General features: G+C 45.3%; 1 protein-coding gene across 1 annotated transcript in view; it reads right to left on the bottom strand.

The window, feature by feature from the left end:
* TTK (TTK protein kinase) overlaps positions 1-22,715 on the bottom strand; it is a 78,843-nt gene that overhangs the window by 9,450 nt on the left and 46,678 nt on the right. The window contains exons 17-18 of the mRNA XM_060236424.1: positions 12,980-13,104; positions 11,001-11,081 (exon numbers count right to left, since the gene is read on the bottom strand). Of these exons, the coding sequence (XP_060092407.1) occupies positions 11,001-11,081; positions 12,980-13,104 (206 nt within the window). The remainder of the gene's footprint in view (positions 1-11,000; positions 11,082-12,979; positions 13,105-22,715) is intronic.

The raw sequence follows: 22,715 nt of genomic DNA, 5'->3' as shown, positions 1-22,715 counted from the left end.
ATAGTACAATTGCCAGTCTGGCAGACCCATACCTGCTCTTAATTTGGAGTCCTGCAAAGTCTTTAATTCTAGGTTTTTTGCTTTGCCACACATATTTAGCAAGCATATTATTTAGTTCTTGAAAAAATCCACTATTTAAAAATATTGGAATAGTTTGAAAGAAAAATAGTAGCCTTGGTAAAATATTCATATTTATTAGGGCTATTCTTCCCTTTATTTGATTCTTTTTTCATGGAGAAATCCTGATTTTTGCTAGAAGGCCTGAATTTGTTCGGTTGTCATATTCTTTGTCAAAAAAATTTTTTTATAATAATTACTCTTTAGTCCTGCCCAATAGCCAAATTGTTTAATCTTATTTATGAGGCAATCTATTGAATCCATTGGTTGTTCTAATATAAAGACTAAGTCGTCAGCAAATGCTCTAAGTTTATATTGTTCATCTTTTATCACAGTTCCCTTTATGCTTGTATCTTCCCTTATTTGATTGTTCAGTACCCCTAAGGATAAAATAAAAAGTAGCGGAGACAGTGGACAGCCTTTTCTTATACCTTTTTGAATGTTGATTATTTCTGTTTATTCACCATTCACTGTCACCCTAGCATTTTGTGGAGTATATTGCTTCTAACGCTCTCAAAAAGTTTTCACCACATTGCATGCCTTTCAGTTGCTGTAACATAAAATGCCAATGAACGTTGTCAAATGCCTTCTCAGCATCTAAACAAATTAAAACCAATTGCTTCTCTGGATGATTTTCATAATATTCTAAAATATTACAAACTGTTCTGACATTATCTTTCAGATATCTTTTAGACAGAAATCCTGCTTGGTCATAATGTATTATAGATTGTAAAACTTTCTTCAAACATTGTGCCAATATTGTAGCAAAAATTTTATAATCCACATTTAAAAGGGAAATTGGATGGTAATTTTTAATATCTTTCAAATCATTATCTTCTTTCAGAATCATAGATATCATAGCTTCTTGCCATGAGTTTGGATTTGGCTTTCCTCCTGTATCTTTTCAATGAGGCATTTAAATGGTAAAAGTAAAGTTTCTTCATAAGCTTTATAAAACTCTGCAGGTAATCCATCTGGTGCTGGTGATTTGCCATTCTTTTGAGCTGTTAATGCCTCTCCAAGCTCCCTTATCGTTATAGGTTCATTCAAATTTTGTTGTTGTTCTTCTTTGAATTTATTAAGATTGTATTGTTTAACATATTCTTCTAGATCTGTTTTATGAACTTGCTTGTCTTCATATAATTTTTTATAAAATTGTTCCATGATTTGTCATATTTCTTGTTTTTGAGATTTCTCTTTATTATTCTCATCTCCCAATGTTGTAATTATTCTTTTAGCCTTCTCTTTTCTCATCCTGTAGGCCAACCACCTTCCAGGCTTATTGGCATGTTTGAAAATTTTTTGTTTAGCATACCTTAATTTAATCTCCACCTCTTCCATAAGAACTAAATTCATTTTATGTTGCATTTCTTTCACCTTTTTTTGAAAATCACATTTTGTTGGTTGTTTTTTAAGATTCTTCTCAGTTTCTCCAGCTTGTGACATTAAATTTTGAAAATTTTCAATTCTTTCTTTCTTTTTTTAAATACTGCAACTAATTGCAAGACCCCTGTAAAAAGCTTTAGCAGTGTCCCAAACTGTTTGCATCTTTACCTTTTGTGTTATATTTTGTTTGAAAAAAGATTCCATTTCCACCTTAAATTCTTTGAGAAAATCTTTATCTTTCAAAATTGCAATATTTAACTTCCATGGTCTTCTTCTCCGTGAACCTTTTAGTTTTATCATTATAGGGCTATGATCTGTATAGGTGTAAATTTCCCTGGCCCCAATTGGCCACTTGGTGAATAAGATGGTTTCCCTTCTTTGATTCCTTTTTTTTTTGGCCGTTTCCTTGGGAATGGTTCCTGCTTTACTATCCATTGTTATTAATGTGAGCACACTCACAACTACCAGTTCAATAGGATCTCTTCAACCTTTGTTTTGAAGTTCTATGTTCTGTTTATAGCAGGTGAATAATCTTCTCCAAACAATACTCTTATTACGAAATAATTCTAAGAAGAAAACAGCCTTCCAACAACTCGCAACAATTTATGCTAGTCAAAACAGCACTCAAAATAATAACAAACAAAACATTCACCACAGTAGACAAAACAAAAGATCACAGTTCACTGTCCAGTGGTTTCCATCAATGTTAGTTCAAAAGCAAACCAGCTCCCCACCTCAATTTTCAGATATCTTCTAAGCACAGCAACTGCCAAATACAACTTTGTAATCCAGGGCTGAATACCCTATTTATAATCCCAAAACTGAGAACCAGAGTTAAATAATAAAGCAATAATCCAAACAAATAAAAAAGGAAATCCAGCAGGACCAAAAAACCGAAAAATAATCCAACCACAGGTAAAAAATAATCCACAAATAAAAAGTAATCCACAGGTAAAAATAATCCAACCACAGATAAACAAAGGGCAAAAATAAAAATAAAAGCAAAGTCAAAAAATTATATCCATAACATCCACAAATTTAGATCAAAATTCACTTCCCATCCAGAGCATTAAAGTTTTAGAGCTATCCATAAAATCCATCTAAATAGAACTAAGTCCACTTTACAAGATTATAAAAATGTTCTTCTCACAGTCAAAAATCCTAAAATGCAGAATCAGCTTTTAAAAGTAAATTAAAAAACCAATTAAAGTTCTTATAAGTACAGTTTGAGCACTTCAGTGCTTCAGTTTCTACTTCAAAAAGTCTTTAAGCCTCTTTCACATCCATATACTGTGAGGAAAAACCCCTTACAGAACATCGTAATCACCAACTTGGTTGCCAGAGCACCTGGAGAAGTGACTCACACACGTCTGACCAGAGAGTGTGGGTAAACCTATCCAGGGGCAAAAGGGACTTATGCAGTACTAGCAGCCATAACACTACGAAGACACTCAAGACCGGTACAAGAGTGCCCAACAGAACGGATGGCTTCCCGTCGTTCTGTATAACGTCCATCCCGGCCATGGGGCGGAGGAGACTGCGCCGCCAGGAACTATCCAGACGAACGGTTTTGAAGCACTGACCATAGAATCCACTGTGAAGGGCTAACACCACACGCAGCCATTTTCCTACCAGGCCTGACTCCATTCCAGCGAAGCGGATGGCTCAAGTACTCGCCAGATGTCACCTGTGCCTGCAAGCAATCTACCCACCCCAGGAGTGGCTAATTGTCCAACCGCCACTGCCTTTGTCTAACGGAACTCAAGACTCATGCTAAGGAGAAGACAGAAGAAGAGAGACCATCTTCAGCCAGAGCCAAGTTCCTTTGTGTAAACTGGGTGTTACCTAGGCAATGATTTGACTCTCTATTGTCACCCTTTTAGAGAAGTTTAATAGTCTTAAGCATCTCCCCACCCAGTAATCTCTCCTATTCTTCTCCCCAACTGTCATTTTGGAGCCTCACCCTGGTCCATTTCAACCTGAAAGTTCACTCAGGTATCCAGGAGCCAAGCAAGTCCATTGGTCAGGAATGGGCACTCAATTAGGTGACACCAATGAACTTCCTATTGGCTATCGTAGTAGTCCAGCCCTTATGGTCACTGCGAAGCCTCCCCTTTTTGTGAGGTCATGCATCAGCTGACCACCTTCCTCCTCCCTCGTACCTCCCATCCCCTAAGGGCTCAAGATAGTCCTTATAACCTGTGGACTAGCTACCCACAGGTGTGCTTCTAGCAGTATCCCAATTCCGCTGTCTAGCTCCATCCCCGATTCTAAGGCCAAGTTTCGGGTCCCCTCTCCCACTTCCTCGCTCGTCGCCATTGGAGCCTTCCTTGAAGACTACGATTGGTAAATATCACCCTGTTCGTCTACCCATGTGTTCCCCTATCTCTCTATTTTTCTTAGGACTGTGTGTATGATTTTATGAGTATTTTATCTTGTATGGAAGCATATTTTTCTGGAATAAATTTTAATTGTTTTACTTAGAGTCCCTAATATTTTTAAGCATTAATTTCTGGACGTGAAATCCTGTATATACAGGTAAAAGATCCTGATTAGGCCAGGTGCCCACCTGACAATTCCCCAACCTCGTTTTGAGGGCATTTTGGCTTACAGATATAGTATGTCACAGAAGTAAGTGCACCCCCTCACATTTTGTAAATATTTAAGTATATCTTTTCATGTGACAACACTGAAGAAATGACACTTGGCTACAATGTAAAGTAGTGAGTCTACAGCTTGTATAACAGTGTAAATGTGCTGTTCCCTCAAAATTACGCAACACACAGCCATTAATGTCTAAACTGCTGGCAACAAAAGTGAGTACACCCCTAAGTGATAATGTCCAAATGGGGCACGAAGTGTCAATATTTTGTGTGGCCACCATGATTTTCCAGCACTGCCTTAACCCTCTTGGGCATAGAGTTCACCAGAGCTTCACAGGTTGCCACTGGAGTCCTCTTCCACTCCTCCATGACGTCACGTAGCTGGTGGATTTTAGAGACCTTGCGCACCTCCACCTTCCGTTTCATGATGCTCCACAGATGCTCAATAGAGTTTAGGTCTGGAGACATGCTTGTCCAATCCATCACCTTTACCCTCAGCTTCTTTAGCAAGGCAGTAGTCGTTTTGGAGGTGTGTTTGGGGTCGTTATCATGTTGGAATACTGCCCTGCAGCCCAGTCTCCAAAGGGAGGGGATCATGCTCTGCTTCAGTATGTCATAGTACATGTTGGCATTCATGGTTCCCTCAATGAACTGTAGCTCCCCAGTGTTGGCAGCACTCATGCAGCCCCAGACCATGACATTGCTACAGAGGTTGAAGGGGTGGGGGGTCAGCCTGTCAGTGCTCAGACCATATACTGCACGCTGCATCAAATTGGTCTGCAGGGCTGTCGTCCCAGAAGGAAATCTCTTTTAAAGATGATGCACATGAAAACCCGCAAACGGTTTGTTGCAGACAAGCAGACTAAGGACATGGATTGCTGGAACCATGTCCTGTGGTTCGATGAGACCAAGATAAACTTATTTGGGTTCAGATGGTGTCAAGCGGGTGTGGCGGCAACCAGATGAGGAGTACAAAGATAAGTGTGTCTTGCCTACAGTCAAGCATGGTGGTGGGAATGTCATGGTCTGGGGCTGCATGAGTGCTGCCGGCACTGGGGAGCTACAGTTCACTGAGGGAACCATGAATGCCAACATGTACTATGGGGCTTGCAAAGCAAGCTGGTAGAAAGAAATCTACCTCCCTATACCAGGGTTAATACAAAGAAGCTCACTAGCAAGCTCTCTATGAAATATTCCTATCCAATCATTCTCAATAAATGCCCCTATCCAACATTTTAAGCCTAACAAGACATTTAGCAAGTGCTTAACTAAAAACGTTGAACTACATCCATATTGTTATATTTGTTATACTAGAACAGCATTTGCATTTTTACCATCCTGTATTCACATAGAAATAAATAAAATATAAAACATTAAGAAAGCAGTTTGTCTAGTTACATCACTAGTAATATTCAAGCAGTGTTAACTTATCAGTCTCATGTAAAGCTCAGTCTAGGAGATGTTGCCACTGGGATCCTGCTGGATTTTTGCTTGGGAGGAGAAGTTTGAAATAACTTTCTCTTGGAATTCTTAGGATCTTCTGATGCAGGCTGCAGTACCAAAGCTTGTCGCAATCTGAGTCCCGATTCAATTGAATTAGCCTGTAGTCTTACTCCATTGTGGACAACAAAAAGTGAAGCAGGGCCATTCCATCTATATCTTATGATTGCTTTTTGAAGCTGCAAGGTTATCGGTTTTAAGTCTCTTCTTCTAGAGATGGCCTCAGGAGGCAGATCTGGAAAGACCTCAATCTTGTTCTCCTTGTAGGTAAAGTGGCCTTTTCCTCTAGCTTCAAACAAAATGGAGGATTTCACTCTGTAATCCAAGAAGGACACAATGATGTCCCTGGGGCTGCTGATTTTCATCTTGTATTGTCTCTGCTAATGTTAGTGTGCAGTCTGCCGTTTTTTTTACATCAGTTAGAGAGATTTTTATTTCCTTCAATGAGGTTTGTACTGGACCCAGCATTGCCTCCATTCTCTGTAAAAATCTCTCTTCCATTGCAACCAAATCTGCTTTTGTTAATGCTGAAGCAGAGTTTTGTGTTTCCATTCCTCCCTCTGCCATTGCTCTCACCGCGGTTCTCACCCTCCTGGGCCTGAGGGGAAGGAGAAGGGTAAAAATAGTTGCTTACCACCTTAGTTTTCCCAGCAGTTTGGTGGGGAAAGATTTGATGCTTCTTCTCTTTCTGAATTTTGTCCATATACTCGCTGCAGTCGCTTTATAGAATGATTTTAATGTCGGGTTAGGGATGAGCTGCTACCTTAGGTGTCCACCTTGGAGCTGCGTGATGCCACGCCCCCAGAAATCAAAGCTTAAAAAAAATCCAACTATCTATCTCCAGTTAGCAGAACAAATACCAGCTGCTGTTCTGTTGCTACAGGTAATTGTTGAAGATGAAGATGTACGGAAATCATGCAACAGACCACATTTCTCAAGCAGCACCTTTAAAAGCACTTTCTTCTTGCCCAAATCTGTACAGCTGCCCTTTTATCACCATGTTAAAGATCCAGCTAAAACTCAGTAATGACACTTCTTCAGTGATGGAGGAAAAAAGTTTTCACATTCCTAAATGTGGGCTTGCTTATGTTTGCCATTGTGCAAGATCCATGGATAGTTCCTGATTTTATACCATGGTGTATTTCAGCTGTGCTATTCATTCAAAATAAGCCATTGCATGCCTACAGACCTTTACAGTAATGTGCTGCAGAGGTCCAGGATTTCACTCATCAATGGAGCACTCTACTTCTGTATCCAACAGTTAGCCTCTTTACCAGCCATACTGCGACATCTTCTTCCATTTCTGACTAATCAAAAAAGGGGGAAAGGAAGATGAGGGACAGAGGAATGCCTTAGGTTCTTTTTGTTGGAAAGGTGACTGCATATGAATGGTTTTGTGTCTGAACCTCAGGGACCTGGGCATGTTCCTGGGGGACAGCTGGGCTCCAAGGTGTGGGTATGTTCCAGTTCAATGGGATCTCTTGGTCTCAGACATAAAGGAGGTGGTTAAGTCACTGGTTCTCTTCCCTTGCCCACAAGTGCCTCCCAGTATCCTAAACAGGTGTCAGGCTGGGGGCAAAGCAGGTGGCTAAGCAATCACTTGACTCTTTCACTGGTGAGCATGCTGACCTCTGACCCTTCCTCCCTTGGAAGCCAGTTCTCTGGCTTGCTCCCAGCCACGCTGGCTGGATCTCCCTAGAGTCAGCCCTTGATGCCCGATCCTTCCATGTGGGTTGGAGATGCTGAGGTTGGGAGAATAAAACCTGATTTGCCTTTGGCTTAACCTTACCAAAACAGAAAATTCAAAGTATTTCCTTCCTCATAGGGTTGCCAGCCTTTTCTGCTTTTACAACTGATATCCAGCTGGCAGAAATCAGCTCCCCTGGAGAAATGGCGGCTTTGAAGGGTGTGCTGTGTGCCACTGTACCATGCTGAGGCCCTGCCCCTCCTCAAACCTCACCGTCTCCCAGGTCCACCCCCAAAGTCTCCAGGTATCTTCCAACACAGACCTGGCAACCCTATCATATGTAATAAAGAGCTTTTGTACAACAGAAAATAGATAATTCTCACTACACACAAAGGTGAATCATACAAAGGTGCAACTTTCAGTCAGAATATTTTGGTTTACAATAGAGGCTATGAACTCTAGCCACAAGCTCATTCAGTGGCCTTGGACAAGCAACTGTTACTCTCAGCCTCAGTTCCACATGCACAGTAATACTGGACTACCTGACAGGATTTTTGTAATGCCAAAATATCATATATAAAGAGCTCTAGACACTCTAAAGTGATGTCTAAACGTTACATTTTGCCTAATACTGTTTAATGTTTGCAAGGAAACTATTGCTGTATGGAATTTTAACAAGCTGTATCATTGATTTCTACTTATTGCAACAGGGCTTTCAGGGTTTTTTTTTTTAAAAAAACTATTATAGTAGTAAAAGGAAAGATGTTTACATTTTCTTTGAAGGGCTTTCCCCAGCTCTTAATGAGTTTGCAAGAAAACTATGGCTATATGGAATTTTAACAAGTTGTATCATTGAAGTACCAGAAGTTCAAGCTGGGTTTCGGAGGGGTAGAGAAGATCAAATTGCCAACATTCGATGGATTATGGAGAAAGCACAGGAGTATCAGAAAAACATCTATTTCTGCTTCATTCACTATGCTAAAGTCTTTGATTGTGTGGATCACAACAAACTGTGGCAAGTCCTTAAAGAGATGGGAGTACCAGACCACCTCACATGTCTCCTGAGAAACCTATATAAGGGTCAAGAAGCAACTGTCAGAAAGGGAACAACTGATTGGTTTAGAATAGGAAAAGGAGTTCGACAAGGATGTATATTGTCACCCTGCTTATTTAATTTATATGCAGAATACATCATGTGGAATGCTGGCCTGGATGAAGCACAAGCCGGAATTAAGATTGCCGGGAAAAACATCAACAACCTCAGATATGCAGATGACACTACTCTAATGGCAGAAAGTGAGGAGGACCTAACGAACCTCTTGTTGAGGGTGAAAGAGGAGAGCACAAAAGTAGGCTTGAAACTCAGCATCAAAAAAACTAAGATCATGGCATCTGGCCGCATCACACCTTGGCAAATAGAAGGGGAAGACATGGAAGTAGTGACAGACTTCACATTTCTGGGATCCAAGATCACTTAGGGTGGCCAGACCGTCCCGGTCACCCGGGAAAGTCCCGTTTCTGGCCGCCAATTCCCGCCTCCCGGGCTGGCTATACCGGGACCATTAGAGATCCCGGTTTAGCCAGCGAGAGGAGCAGGCGGGGAAGGCGGCGTGTGAGGGAGGGAGCGTCCCTGCGCGTGCACACGGCGATTGGCGGCGGTGTGGCGGGCTCTGCGCATGCGCGAAGCCAGGAGCGTGGGCGGCGTAGGGAGATGCCGTAAAATGAGCCCCCTTGAGGCTTATGGCGGCAGGGCTTGGGGGAAGCGAGCTAGACTGCTGTTCTTTTGAGGGGTTATAGAGTGTTTCGAGCCCGTCCCTGTGGCATCGGTCCCATCGTTGTGGGACCCAGGGGGCCGGCGCAGCGGCCCGCTGAAGCAGCCTGTCGGTCACTTCCGGGTTCCTGTCCTGCATCTCGACCTGTGTTATTAGTGACAGGCTGCTTCGGCGGGCCGCTGCGCCGGCCCCCTGGGTCCCACAACGATGGGACCGATGGCACAGGGATGGGCTCGAAACACTCTATAACCCTGCAAAAGAACAGCAGTCTAGCTCGCTTCCCCCGAGCCCTGACACCATAAGCCTCAAGGGGGCTCATTTTGCGGCATCTCCTGGCGGGAGGGTGGCACCCGCACGGGACACATATCAAATGAAAGAGGGGGCGCAGGGCTATCAGAAACAGCCGGCGGAGGGAGTCGGGAGACCACCCCACTGGGGGATCCACACCCCGAAAGTGATGAAGGTGGCGCAGATAGAGCAAACAGGACAAAATAAATAGGCTGCATTATGCAGCACAGTCTCACTGGAATCTCACTGGAATCTGACTGGCTTCTCAGCGTGGAACCCGTTCTCTCTAGTCTTCTCACTTTGAAAAAAGTAAAAAAAGAGTTTTATTTAACTTTATTTCCCCCTTTCCTTCTCTATAAATAATCTTGGTGTTTCTGGCGGTGATATTTGGGGGATTTTGGGGGACGTCACAGGAAGTGCTGTGAAGTCACTTCCTGTTTCCGGCAGTGGCATTTGGGGGAAATGATGTCACAGGAAGTGATGTCACTTCCTGCTTCCGGCAGGTGGCGCGGGGGAAATGTCACAGGAAGTGATGTCACTTTCTGTTTCCGGCGGTGGCATGACGTCACTTCCTGTTTCCAGCGGCGCGCGCACACACACATTCCTTCCCCCCTCAAGGTGTCCCTGGCTGGCCTGCAGATATTATGGCCACCCTAAGATCACTGCAGATGGTGACTGTAGCCATGAATTTAAAATATGTTTCTCCTTGGGAGGACAGCTATAACAAACCTGGGCAGTATAATAAAAAGTAGAGACATCACCCTGCCAACAGAAGTCCGTATAGTCAAAGCGATGGCATTCCCAGTAGTTATGTATGGCTGTGAGAGCTGGACCGAGTGCAGAAGAATAGATGCTTTTGAGATGTGGTGCTGGAGAAGACTCTTGAGAGTCCCTTGGACTGCAAGAAGATCAAATTAGTCAGTTCTAAGAGAAATCAACCCAGACTGTTCACTGGAAGGTCAGATGCTGAAGCTCAAACACTTTGGCCACCAAATGAAAAGAGAGCACTCCCTGGAGAAGATCCTGATGCTAGGAAAGAAAGAAGGCAAAAGAAGAAGGGGACAGCAAAAGATGAGATGGCTGGACAGTGTTACTGATGTAACAAACACGAATTTGAGCAGACTTTCAGAGGATGGTGGAAGACAGGAGGGCCTGACGTGACTCTGTCCATGGAGTCGCAAAGAGTCGGACTCGACTGTGCGAATGAACAACAACAAATCATTGATTTCTAATTACTGCAACAGTTTTTTTTTAAAAAAGCATATTATAGTAGTAAAAGGAAAGATGTCTACATTTTCTTTGAAGGGCTTTCCCCAGCGCTTAAAATTATGCTGTTTTGACTGCATAAACTCAAAATCCCACCCACTGTGTATGTGTGTGGCCGGACTTCTTACTGTTTTTATGACAGCCCACTCCTCTCAACATTTGCAAAGCATATTAGTCTATTTTTTAGTTTAGCTACTTCCCTCTTAGCCAGTCTTAAATGTCTACCTATAAAATCCAATACTGCCCCACCATTCAGGGTACCCTGATTGATTTATTCCCAGTGTAACCAAGAAAGTGAAATAACCTAGTCTGAGATTTGCATAAAAACACACAGACTGATCCAAAGATTTTACCCATTCAATAAGGATTAGAATATTTTACCTTTGATCTTGGTTTTCCATTTTCTGCACAAGATGACATATCTTTGATTGCCTCTGGTGACATAAAGTTAACTGTGCCAACCTAACAACATTAAAAAATTGGGTTAAATACATTTAACAATAATATATTAAAATATTCAACCTCAGGCTTCCTTTTGAAAATCTGTACTAACAAAGGCTCAGAAAAGCAATGTCTCCAGAACTATAATTTTAATATAGGTTGCGTTGAGCAGCAAAGATATTAGCGAGGACTGTAACAGTTCTTGAGAAATATTAGTTCAAAACCAAACATTGTTAAATGACTTTGGAAAGGTCTAGACAGTAATTTTTTATTCACTAAGAATTCACACTGAATAATGTACAGAAAATATCTTAGAGCAGTGACAGACCCACATGTAGATCCTTGACATACCACCCATGGCTTTTCTGAGCACCTTCCCATGTTTCAAGAATGTGGGCAAGGCTCTGGCCTGGTGGGGCTTGTAGTTGCTACCTTGAAACAGCCAGTGAAACAAGTAAGCTGAAAGTGACTATTTTGGCTTATAGTAATTGCAAATACCACTGACTTATGCATATCCTAAGAATGAATCCATACATTCAAAATACTTTCTTATGTGTCCATTTCACTCTCCCTCTCTCTCTCATACACACACACAGATTGAAGCTGCAATGGCAAAATTCTCCTAGTTTGGAAATAAGTGCAGAACAGGCTCTTCCTGTTAAATGCAGTTGGCAGTGGTCTGCAGAGTACACTCTCATCCACATTGCAGCCTGCATGTTCAAGACAAATTCCTCCATATTGTAGTGAGGTATTACATCAGCCAACCACTAAAAGATCAGAAGGCAATTAAAAACCCTGCTTAAATGGTCAGCATTCAATATGGTCAATGTTTGTGTCAATACACTCCTTAAGTGGTGTTAAGGTGGAGGATGGAATTCAGTGCAGGGAAGAGAAGGGCATGATTCCGATCTTTTAACCTCAGCTGACATTCTTTCTGCAATTTTATGAAATTCCACATCACCTCAACATAGAAGCTTTATGGAATATACTGGTTTGGCTCCTGTAAGGCCAGTTACACATTTATCTCTCCATCTCTACACATTCTTCTCTTCTTGTAATACTAATTATCTTTGCAACCTGAGAGAATTGAGTCTGCAGTAATCATGGAACTGCTTTACTTTTTTCTTTCAGCAGAGGCAACTGGAGACTTGAATCCCTACATCTTCATTTAGGAAACCATGAACATCAACTGTGAGTTGTATGACATTCCAAATTCTTTGCATTTCTCCTGCTGATATTCTATCTATTATCTCCCTTTACAAGGCAATCATAATTTCAATAGTTATACACACTTCCTAAATGCAAATAAAAAACACTGTGCAGGGACTATTGTGAATTTTTCTGGAAACCAACCAGACTTGCAGAAACATCTTAAGGGGTGGGGGAGTAAAATCAAATGCGCTTTCAGAGTGCTGAGATCTCACTAAACTACTTTGTAAGATCTTGATTATGATTTTGGGTTGCCTATGCAACCACAGATCACATTGTCCAAGCAGCCCAGAATGACAGCTGACATCTCACATGGTAGAATCAGATTTTGAAGCATTTAAACTATTTTGTGCTTTACTGTACAAATCGCTTTGAAAGTGAGGGGAGCTGTAACGAGGAGACAGAGACAGGAAATATGCGGCAAGTAAATGCTGGGAGGGTTGCAAGGAAGGGTGAGAGAGGTGTTCCATGTGGGGATGGAAGATAAAAGTGGTAGAAGAGGAAAGAAGGAAGAGGAAAAAGCTAGAAGAGAAAAGAAGGAAGCAAATACAAATGTAGAAGGGAGAGTGAAAGTGGAGGGAAGGGAAGGGAAAAATGGTATTTCCCCTTACTCACAAGGCCTTTAGGTCCCTTGCTTGTGTTTTATTAATGGGTAAGGTTAGTGTCTTATGATAACATAAGCCCCTCCCTCCAATAGCAAGTTTACTCACTTGTGAATCTTTAAAAATGCTAGTTACATCTGGTTGCATTTGGTTTGCAATGCCAAAATCTATTAATTTTAGCATTCCATCCACTAGCAGAAAGTTTGCTGGTTTCAGATCACTATGAACAATACCTGTAAAATAAAATTGCTCAAATGAAGTATGCAGTTTTAAAATGAATTCCCTGTAAAGCAGGGGCTTCCAACTCCCGGTCTGCGGCCTGTTAGCAACCGGGCCACCACTCCCTGCCCTCCACCCTCCTGCCGCCCCCACCTGCCCTTCGCAGCACCACGCTCCGTCACACACACACACACCCCCGCATGAGGCTCGGCTCCCCACCACCGCCTGTCCCCTCCCTTCCCTAGTGCCACGCTCCCCCCACCCCAGAGGAGCGAAAAGGCTTGGAGTTGGCCCTACCCGCTTTGACAGGGCCCGGGTTGATTCTAAGCTGTTTGAAGAGCAGGCTGGAGAAGGAGAAGGAGTTTTGCCCCCTCCCACACTTTGTCTCCTTCAGCGTGCTCTTCATACAACTTAGAATCAGCCCGGGCCCTTTCAAACTGGGGAGAGCCGAGCCCATCGCCTGCCCCCCCAGTGCGATCAGAAGGGCACTGCGATGATGCTCTACATGAGTTTAATGCAAGCATACACAAGGGTTGGCAGCAAGCCTGGAGGCAAATATCCTGTCCCTTTAATAGAGGCTTAATGTGTGGAAGTGGATGGCTGAAGCTTTTCATGGCATGGAGGCTAAATAGCATCACATTAAGCATCTTAAAGGGACAGGACATTTATATTTATTTCCTTCACCTGTACTCCATCTTTCTCCCCAGGAGGGAACCCCAAAGTGGCTTATGTTGTTCTCTCTGCCATTTTTTCCTGACAACAATCACTGTGAGCTACTTTAGGCTGCCTGGCCCATGATCACCTAGCAAGTGTCAATGGCAGAGTGGGGATCTGAGCCTGGGACTCCCAGTCCAACCTTCTTAGCCACCATCCATCATAAGCTCTCCAAGCAGTCGGCATCCCCAAGCACACCAATTTGCTCAGGACAAGAAAGGAGCATGCTGTCAACTCTTTCTTCCTGCAATGAAGTTGCTCTTTGCGTCTTTGGGGGAAAAGAGAGAGCTAACTGTGTATTTTCTCCTTACAGGCAAGCTACAATGGAAGGGTGTGTGTGATTTACTCAGCGAAAGATTTCCTCACTCAAGCACTTTAGAGTTGCTCTGAAATGCTGTAATTTTTGTACAAGCCACCATTTTGTGATTGGTTGAAACCAAGGCTCTTGAAAAAAAAAATCACATAATTCCTAGAAACATAAAGCTTTCCCTCCCCTGAGCTAGAAAACATCTGGGAACGAACTTCCAAACAAGAGGTAATACCAAAAGCTATACATAAATGTCCCTTGGCTGTTGTAAATCTCACTGAAAGCAGCAGCAGAACAGAAAAAACAGAGGTTCTTCTTGCATTCCTATACTTGCAGTTTGTTAATTTAATCAAGGGTATGTATGTATGTGTATGTATGTGTAACTTTTAGGTTTCAGGCAATATTTTCCTTTCAGCATTAGTAACAATATTATGAATTAAATAACAAGGTACCTGGCGTTTTATGTGAACAGCTTGCCATTTTGAAATCTGCCTTGAACTAACTCATGGATTAACACAATTATGTTAATTGCATTACAGACAAAGCTAGAGTCCAGTTTTCAGGCAGACTGTGAAGACGGCAGGCACAAGACATGTCTAGGCTGGTGAGCTGAATTGCCTAGAGTCAGCTTAGGAAGTTAAGCCTTTGATGAACATGTGCTCTTTGCTTCCTTTGTCCAGGCAATTTTTTTCAGACTATTATTATATTTTCACAGAAAAGTCATTTAGAGCTAAGTGAAAGCAGGGTAAAACACACACATACACACGAAGGCAGCAATTTACTATCTTGCCCTGTGTAGACCGACATCTGTATTGGCTATTAGCCACAGTACATATATGTGTGTGTGTGTGTGTGTATGTATATGTGTATGTATATGTGTGTGTGTGTGTGTGTATATATATATATGTATATATATATATATATATATATATATATATATATTTGGCCACTGTGTGACACAGAGTGTTGGACTGGATGGGCCATTGGCCTGATCCATCATGGCTTCTTTTATGTTCTTATTGGGGCTTGCCTCTCTCGTTTGATACTGACATCCAAGTCAGTAAAACGGCCTTTCCTTTTCTCCTTCTAACCTGCTCAGCTTTCAACAACAAGAGCACAAAAGCTTGCCACTGTCAACAAAATAAGAGAGAGTGTCACGTTCTCAGGGTGCAGGCAGGCAGGAGTCCAAAGCCAGTCCAAGGTCAAAGTCCAGGAAGTCAAGCAGGAGCTAAGTCACCAATGCAGAATCACAAACCAGAATCAGAAGTCAATGTCCAAAAGCCAGAAGGTCAGGGTGCCAAGGAAATCAAGAAGGTCAGGATCAGGATCAGGAAGGAGTGTGGATGCAAGCCAGAGAATAGATTTGTTGCTTCCACTAGGTTACCAGGTCCTGGGTGGGAGCTATATGGGAGCCTCAATCACCTGCTCCCTGGGTGGCAGTGACTCTGCTGGAACTCAGGGCTGAGAGACCTTAAGCATCGGCGTGCCTCATGTCTTCGCTCTGAAAGTTCTTTCTGGAGCCTGCTTCAAACCCATGAGATGGGAGGGGGAGAGCTTAGAGGAGATTGATCATCAACAGCTGACACTGGTGCCTGGAGAGTGATTGATGGGCCAGCTGCTGTTTGTTCAGCTGAGCAACTGACTGGCAACTCTTCCAGGTCTGTTAACCCTTCCAGCTCCTCCTCGTGACAAAGAGCAGCAAAGATGAAAGAGAAGAAAAGACAGTTTGCTTACCTGTAACTAGATCTTCGAGTAGTCATCTGTGCATTCACACTCATGGGATAGAGCGCCTGCACTGATCCACGAATCGGTACCTAAAAAGCTCGGGATTTTTTCGCGCTCGGCACCAACGGGCATGCACAGGCGTCCCAGTGCGCATGCTCGCTGGCACCAGCGTGAGGATCCCGCCAGTTCCTCCCTGACCGCTGGAAGCCCCTACTGGAAGAAGACCGTCAGCAGTGGGGAAGGAGGGTGGGTAGTGTGAATGCACAGATGACCACTCAAAGATCTACAGTTACAGGTAAGCAACCTGTCCATCTTCTTCATGGTCTCTGTGCTTCACACTCATGGGAGATTAGCAAGCAAGACATACCTGGAGGCGGGAAGATGGTCAACCAGAAGAGACAGCTTGCAGCACCGCAGCTCCCAGACGAGTCCTCTGCTGAGCATGCACTTCCAGCGGGTAGTGCTTCATGAAAGCATGCAGAGAGGACCAGGTGGCAGCCTTGCACACATCCGTCAGGGAAACGTCTTTCAGGAACGCCACCGATGTTGCCATCGCTCTTGTAGAGTAGCCGCGAATGGGCCCAGGCAATGGCTTCTTTGCCAACAAATAACACAGTTTAATAGTCTCAGTGAGCCACTTTGAAAGCCGCTGAGACGAGATTCTAGAACTCAACTTAGGAGCAGCATAAGATACAAAAAGATGCTGGTCCTTACGAAAACTCTTGGAGCGACTCAAATAAAACAATAAGGCACCCTTAACATCTAGAGCATGCCACCTACATTCCTCATCCAAGGAAGGTGTAGGATAAAACGTGGGCAACCAAACTTCTAAGTTAAAGTGAAACTGAGAAACCACCTTGGGGAGAAAAGAAATATCAGGAGCTAACGACACTCCAGACTCCTAAAAAACTAGATATGGGTAGTCACAACACATAGCCGTGAGCTCCCCTGCACGGCGTGCTGATGTGATGGCTACCAAAAAGGCAGTCGTCCAAGATAGAAGCTGTAACGAGCATGTGGCCATTAGCTCAAAAGGACGCCGAGTCAGCCTGTCCAACACTAAAGTCAAATCCCACAACTGTGGGGGTGATCTCGATGGAGGATGAAGCCTAAGCAAACCCTTCAAAAATCTCTTAAAATGAGGGTGTGCAAAAACTGAATGCCCCTCAACTGGCTCATGGAACGTAGATATTGCTGCCAAATAAACTTTAATGGAAGAAAAAACAAGGCCAGCATCCACCAGAGATAACAAAAATTCAAAAATCACCGATAGTCCCACCCTTTGGGGTGAAACTAGAATCCACTGAAAACTGAAGAAACTTCCGCCACTTCCTATCATAGGAAGCGTGGGTAGATAGCTTCCTGCTGTTCAGGAAAACGTGTTGGACTCTGCTGGAGAACTCACAGGGTCGATGAACCACACTGTCAGCTTCTGGTGAGGCACGTTGTGATGGAATACATGACCGTCCTGAGCTGACAGAAGGTCCAGTTCCGCCTGAAACTGGTAGAAGACCCCTCTCGCCAGTTGGAGCAAGATCGGGAACCAGTTCTGCCGAGGCCACCACGGAGTCACCAGGATGCAGCATGGTCTCTCTCTTGCGATCTTGTTGACAATTCTTGTCAGCAGTGGCAGAGGTGGGAACAGATATAGGAACCGACCTTACCAAGGGAACAACAGACCGTCTCCCAACGACTCTGGATCCGTGCCCCCTCTGGAACAAAACAGAGGACACTTCCGATTTCTGGCTGTGGCAAACACATCCACCTGAGGGTACCCCCAGAGCTGAAACACGGGTTGAAGGAAGCGCCACTGTATCTCCCACTCGTGCGGGGAAGCTGCACTCCTGCTCAGCGAGTCTGCTTGCAGATTGAGCGCCCCTGGGAGGTGCGCAGCCTTCACAAAGATGTCATGCTCCAGGCACTCCGACCACAGATCCAGTGCCAGTGCACAGAGCCGTCGAGAGACTGTCCCTCCCTGTCTGTTGATGTAACACAGGGCAGTAGTATTGTCTGTTAGCAGAGCAACAACCTTCCCTGCCACCATGGGGCAGAAGGACCGAAGAGCAAAGTGAACTGCAAGCAGTTCCAGGTAATTTATATGACAGTGAGTCAATTGAGAAGGCCAAGGGCCCCCCACACACAGAGAGTCCTTGTGAGCCCCCCAGCCCCACAAAGACGCATCTGTTGTGATCATCACTGTTGTTGCAGGTAGGTGGAAGGGAGTTCCCTGACAAATGTTGTCCTTTGATTTCCACCACTGCAGTGTTCGGAGTGTCACAGGTGGAATTACAAACCTCTTCCGAGGTGAGTCTCTTAATGGTTGAAACTGTCAAAGAAACCATAGTTGTAGGCCTCTCATCCTCAACTTCGCAAAGAGCAGCACACTTGTAGTCGCCGCCATCAGCCCCAGCATCCGCTGCAGCTGCTGCGCCATGCCCCACTTTCGACTCTGTAAAAGCTTGACAAGACTGATGATGTCCATCGCTCTCTGCTGAGGCAGAAAGGTGCAGTAAAGGTCCGTATCCAGCAAAGCCCCTATGAACTGAACTGTCCGTGATGGAGTAAGATGTGACTTCTCCAAATTGACCTGCAGACCTAAGGTGTGAAGAAGACGAAGAGTGGTGGCAATATTGTCTGACAAACTCTCTTTCGACTCCGCCACAAGGAGCCAATCGTTGATGTATGGAAAGACAACTATCCCTTTAAGCCGGAGGTGAGCAGCCACAACGCTCATCATCTTTGTGAACACCCGAGGTGCGGTGGACAGACCGAACGGAAGGGCTTTGAACTGGAAGTGTTGAGAACCTACTGCAAACCGAAGGAAACGTCTGAATGCAGGATGGATGCTGACGTGGAAGTAGGCATCCTTGAGGTCCAGCGTTGCCATCCAGTCCCCTTGGTTGATGAGGGGCAGAATTGTTTGCAGAGTGGACATTCTGAACTTCTGGTACAGAATAAACTTGTTCAGATTCCGAAGGTCCATGATTGGTCTCAGACCCACATCCCATTTGGGAACCAGGAAATAACGAGAGTAGAAGCCTCCCGTTCTGGCCTCCACCAGGACCAGTTCTATGGCTTGTTTCTGTAGGAGGTTGCTCACCTCCGCCAGCAGAGCTGGGGAAGGGGGTGTGGTGATTACCACAGATTGGTTTGGAATCTGAGCGAAGTCTATTTTGTAGCCTTCCGCGATGATGGAAAGCACCCATCTGTCGGTAGAGATGGACTCCCAGGCCGACAGGAATGAGTGGAGGCGGATAGAAGAAGTGGGGACGGTGTCGCGTGCTACTAGAAAGTCAAAGGGCCTGTTTTTGGGGGCGAGCACCCTTAGACTTGCCAGTGGTCTGTGCTGAGGCGTATCGGTTTCTGTTGTTCCCCCTGTTAGGGGACCTACTCTCAGGTTGGGCAGAGCGAGGTCTCCACTGCTGTTCCGGGAAGAACTTTTGATATGGCTTCTTGGACCAGGGTTTGTGCCACTATTTTGGTTTAGCAGCTTTGGAAGACGCCGGGACACCCAGGTTCCTAGAGGTCTTTATGCTCTTATCCATTTCTTGAAGAGCATTGTCCGTGGTCGAGCTGAAGAGGCCTTCGCCCTCGAAGGGCAGATCTTCCACGAAAGCCCTGGTGTCTTGCTGGAGGGCCGTTGATCTAAGCCAGGAGTGGTGGTGGAGGCAAACAGCCGATGTGATCATCTTCGCTGACACATCTACCATGTGCTTTGCTGCAGCCAGTTGTTGCTTGGCTACAACAAAGCCTTCCTTCTGCAGCTTCTTCACAGCAGACCTCTTCTCCTAGCTCAGGGAAGACAGGAGGGGTTGAGTTGCTCCCATACAGAGTATTGGTATCTAGCCATGCATGCAGCATAGTTAGATACCTTAACCCCCAACGCTCCCGCTGAATAAAACTTTCTTCCCACATTATTCAGCTTCTTTCCTTCCTTGTCCGGTGGGGAGGAGTGTGTCTTATGAGCCTTTGATGAGGAGGACACGACCACCGAGTTTGGCTTCGGGTGGGTAAAAAGGAATTCGGCATTAGCCTCTTGGACGCGGTACATATGGTCCAATCTTCTTGATGACACAGGTGTAGAAGCCAGCTTCGCCCAGGGCTCCTTCACCGCCTGTAAGATGACCTTCGTAACAGGTAGGGCAACCGCCGTAGACGTATCCCGCTGCATGATGTGGAATACGGTATCGTCTATGACAGATTGCAGTTGTGTCACCAGAAGGGAGAGGGAAAGTGCCATCCTCTTCACCAGGTCCCCATACGACTTCAGATCCTCCGATGGTGAAATTGGAAGATCCTCAGCAGTATGTGACACCGGCGAAGGTTTCAAAAACCTGTCTGGATCGTTGGTACCGACCTCAGAGTCTGACGATGAAGACTCTCTCCTCAATGAGTGTTCTGAAAGCACCGGTGTTGACGCTCTGACGGGTGACCGGATCGACACCGACGACCTAGCCTGGACCTCCTCCACCACCACGCTGCATCTTTCAGGCGGGATGGACACTGATGATGACAGACGTCGCCTAGAGTGCTGTGAAAGCCTCGACATGCGAGAAGCCTCGGATTGCTGGTCCCAGTTGGCAAAGTCACGAGGGGGGTACCATTGGTACGGCAGGTATGGGTAGGCGTAGGGAGAAGGCCACTGGCGCTGATCCCACGGTGGAAGTGGTGGGAAGCAACAAGCTATCGTGGATGGTTCCAGCTCTCTCCGACCCCTCATCTGATCCAGCAGTGCCGACGGTTCCATCGGTACCAACACCTCTACCTCCGAGACAGAGTCGCTCTCACTCTGACGCTGCGACCTGGAAGAGTGGGACCGCTGAGTAAGGTCGATCTCTTGCTCCAATGCCGATAGACGCAACTGCTGCGAAGCGCTGCCTCTCGACACCAAAGGGCTACAATGCGGGGACGCCAAGATCTTTTTAGGTGGATCAGCCAGCATCGATGTCGAAGCTTCTTGAGAAGGAGAAGGAGTGCGGGACGATCTCTTCTACTTCTCCTTCGATTTCACCTTCTTCGGTACAAATGATCGGGTCCCCGAATCATCCCGACGCTTCTTAGCTGGGGTGTCCACCGACCCTTCAGATGGTCGTTTGTGGAACACCCGTGCTCGACCAGCATCTCAGCCGATGCGACCGTCAGGGCTGCGGCTTCTCCCATCGGTACCGACGGGCCCGATGCCATCTTCTGAGGACAAAGTGCCGATTCCACCAGCGCGGCCAAAATTCTTGCCGCCCGATTCTTGCACGACTGTTTAGAAAAACTCAGGCAGTGCGAGCAAGAATCAACACAATGTCTCTCGCCCAAACAGAGGAGACAGAGGGAATGGCTGTCAGGAGGGGCAATTTTTTTTCCACAGGAACAGCACCTCTTAAAACCCCCCAACGCCTTTCCATAGACACCAAGGAAAAACCCACACAGGAATAACTCTGAGGGGAAAAATGGGGCTCCGAAGGGCAAAGTCCAACAAATTTTTTTTTAAACAACACTAACTATCTAACAACTAACTAACTAACTACACTATGAAAACAACAAATGGGCTATATGCAACGAGAAGAAATAATCCAAAGATTACTTTACCGACCAGGGACATGAAAGGAGATCCTCTCAGCGCAGCGGTCAGAAAGGAACTGGCAGGATCCTCGCGCTGGCGCCGGCGAGCATGCGTACTGGGACGCCTGCGCATGCCCGCTGGTGCTGAGCGCAAAAAAATCCCGGGCTTTTTAGGTACTGATTCAGGGATCGGCGCAAGCACTCTATCCCATGAGTGTGAAGCACAGAGACCATGAAGAAGATGTGCCCTTGTACATGGGCAATGATCACATTTTTACCTTTCACCAAATGCTGCTTTTCTGGAAGAACCACCAACTTTCAATAACAGCTTTTCAACTGGGGGTAGGGGGATGGGGGTGGATGCCCAGAGAAGCCCTGTTATCTACATGGAAGTCCACCCATGGTCCTCTGGTTCTTGTTGTTCAGTCGCACAGTCCAGCCTGACTCTTTGCGACCCCATGGACCAAGTCACACCAGGCCCTCCTGTCTTCCACCATCCTCTGATTCTAACAAACTCAAAACCAAACACCTCTTTCATTTGTGCCAAAGTTCATCTAATTTTTACATGTACATCAATGCTAAAAATACAACAGCAATAACAAAGTTAGCTTAATTGTGCTAAAGAAAGTAAGGAAGGATTGGGTATGAGTTGGATAGAGAAGGAAAAGGAGAGGACAGAAGCTAGAATTAAGCAATGACTGACTGTTTGAATGCCTGTGTTGCAAACCATACATGTTTGTCCTCACTGGCATCTGCATTTGTCTTTATCTGTTTGTCTCAGGACTGCCTCAGACGGCAGCAGCGTTCTGCTACTGACCACAGACCTAAAAATATTTGTGCCCTAACTAGGTCTACTCACCTACTTACTTTAGTACATCAAATTCATGCTTGAAACTAAGAGCCTTCAGTCCACTCAGTCTGGAGGAAGTCGACAGGACCCTTGCAGCTGTACGCCCTACGACCTGTAGGTTAGATCCGTGCCCGTCTTGGCTTATAAAGGCTAGCCAAACGTGGCTACGTGAACCACTACAGGACATCATCAATAGGTCCCTGATTGAAGGGATCTTTCCCACACCTCTTAAAGAGGCAGTGGTCCGTCCCCTCTTAAAAAAACCATCAGCAGACCCGGCCACATCGGCGAACTATCGGCCGGTGTCAAACCTTCCCTTCCTGGGTAAGGTCATAGAGCGGGCGGTGGCGACTCAGCTGCAGGGATTCCTGGAGGACACTTCCGCACTGGATCCATTCCAGTCCGGCTTTCGGCCAGGTCATGGGACGGAGACAGTTCTGGTCGCCCTCATGGATGATCTTATGCGACATCTGGAT

This window comes from Heteronotia binoei, chromosome 1 (assembly GCF_032191835.1).
Source record: "Heteronotia binoei isolate CCM8104 ecotype False Entrance Well chromosome 1, APGP_CSIRO_Hbin_v1, whole genome shotgun sequence".
NCBI classification, from domain to species: Eukaryota; Metazoa; Chordata; class Lepidosauria; order Squamata; family Gekkonidae; genus Heteronotia; species Heteronotia binoei.
This window is presented reverse-complemented; position numbering and strand designations above follow the sequence as displayed.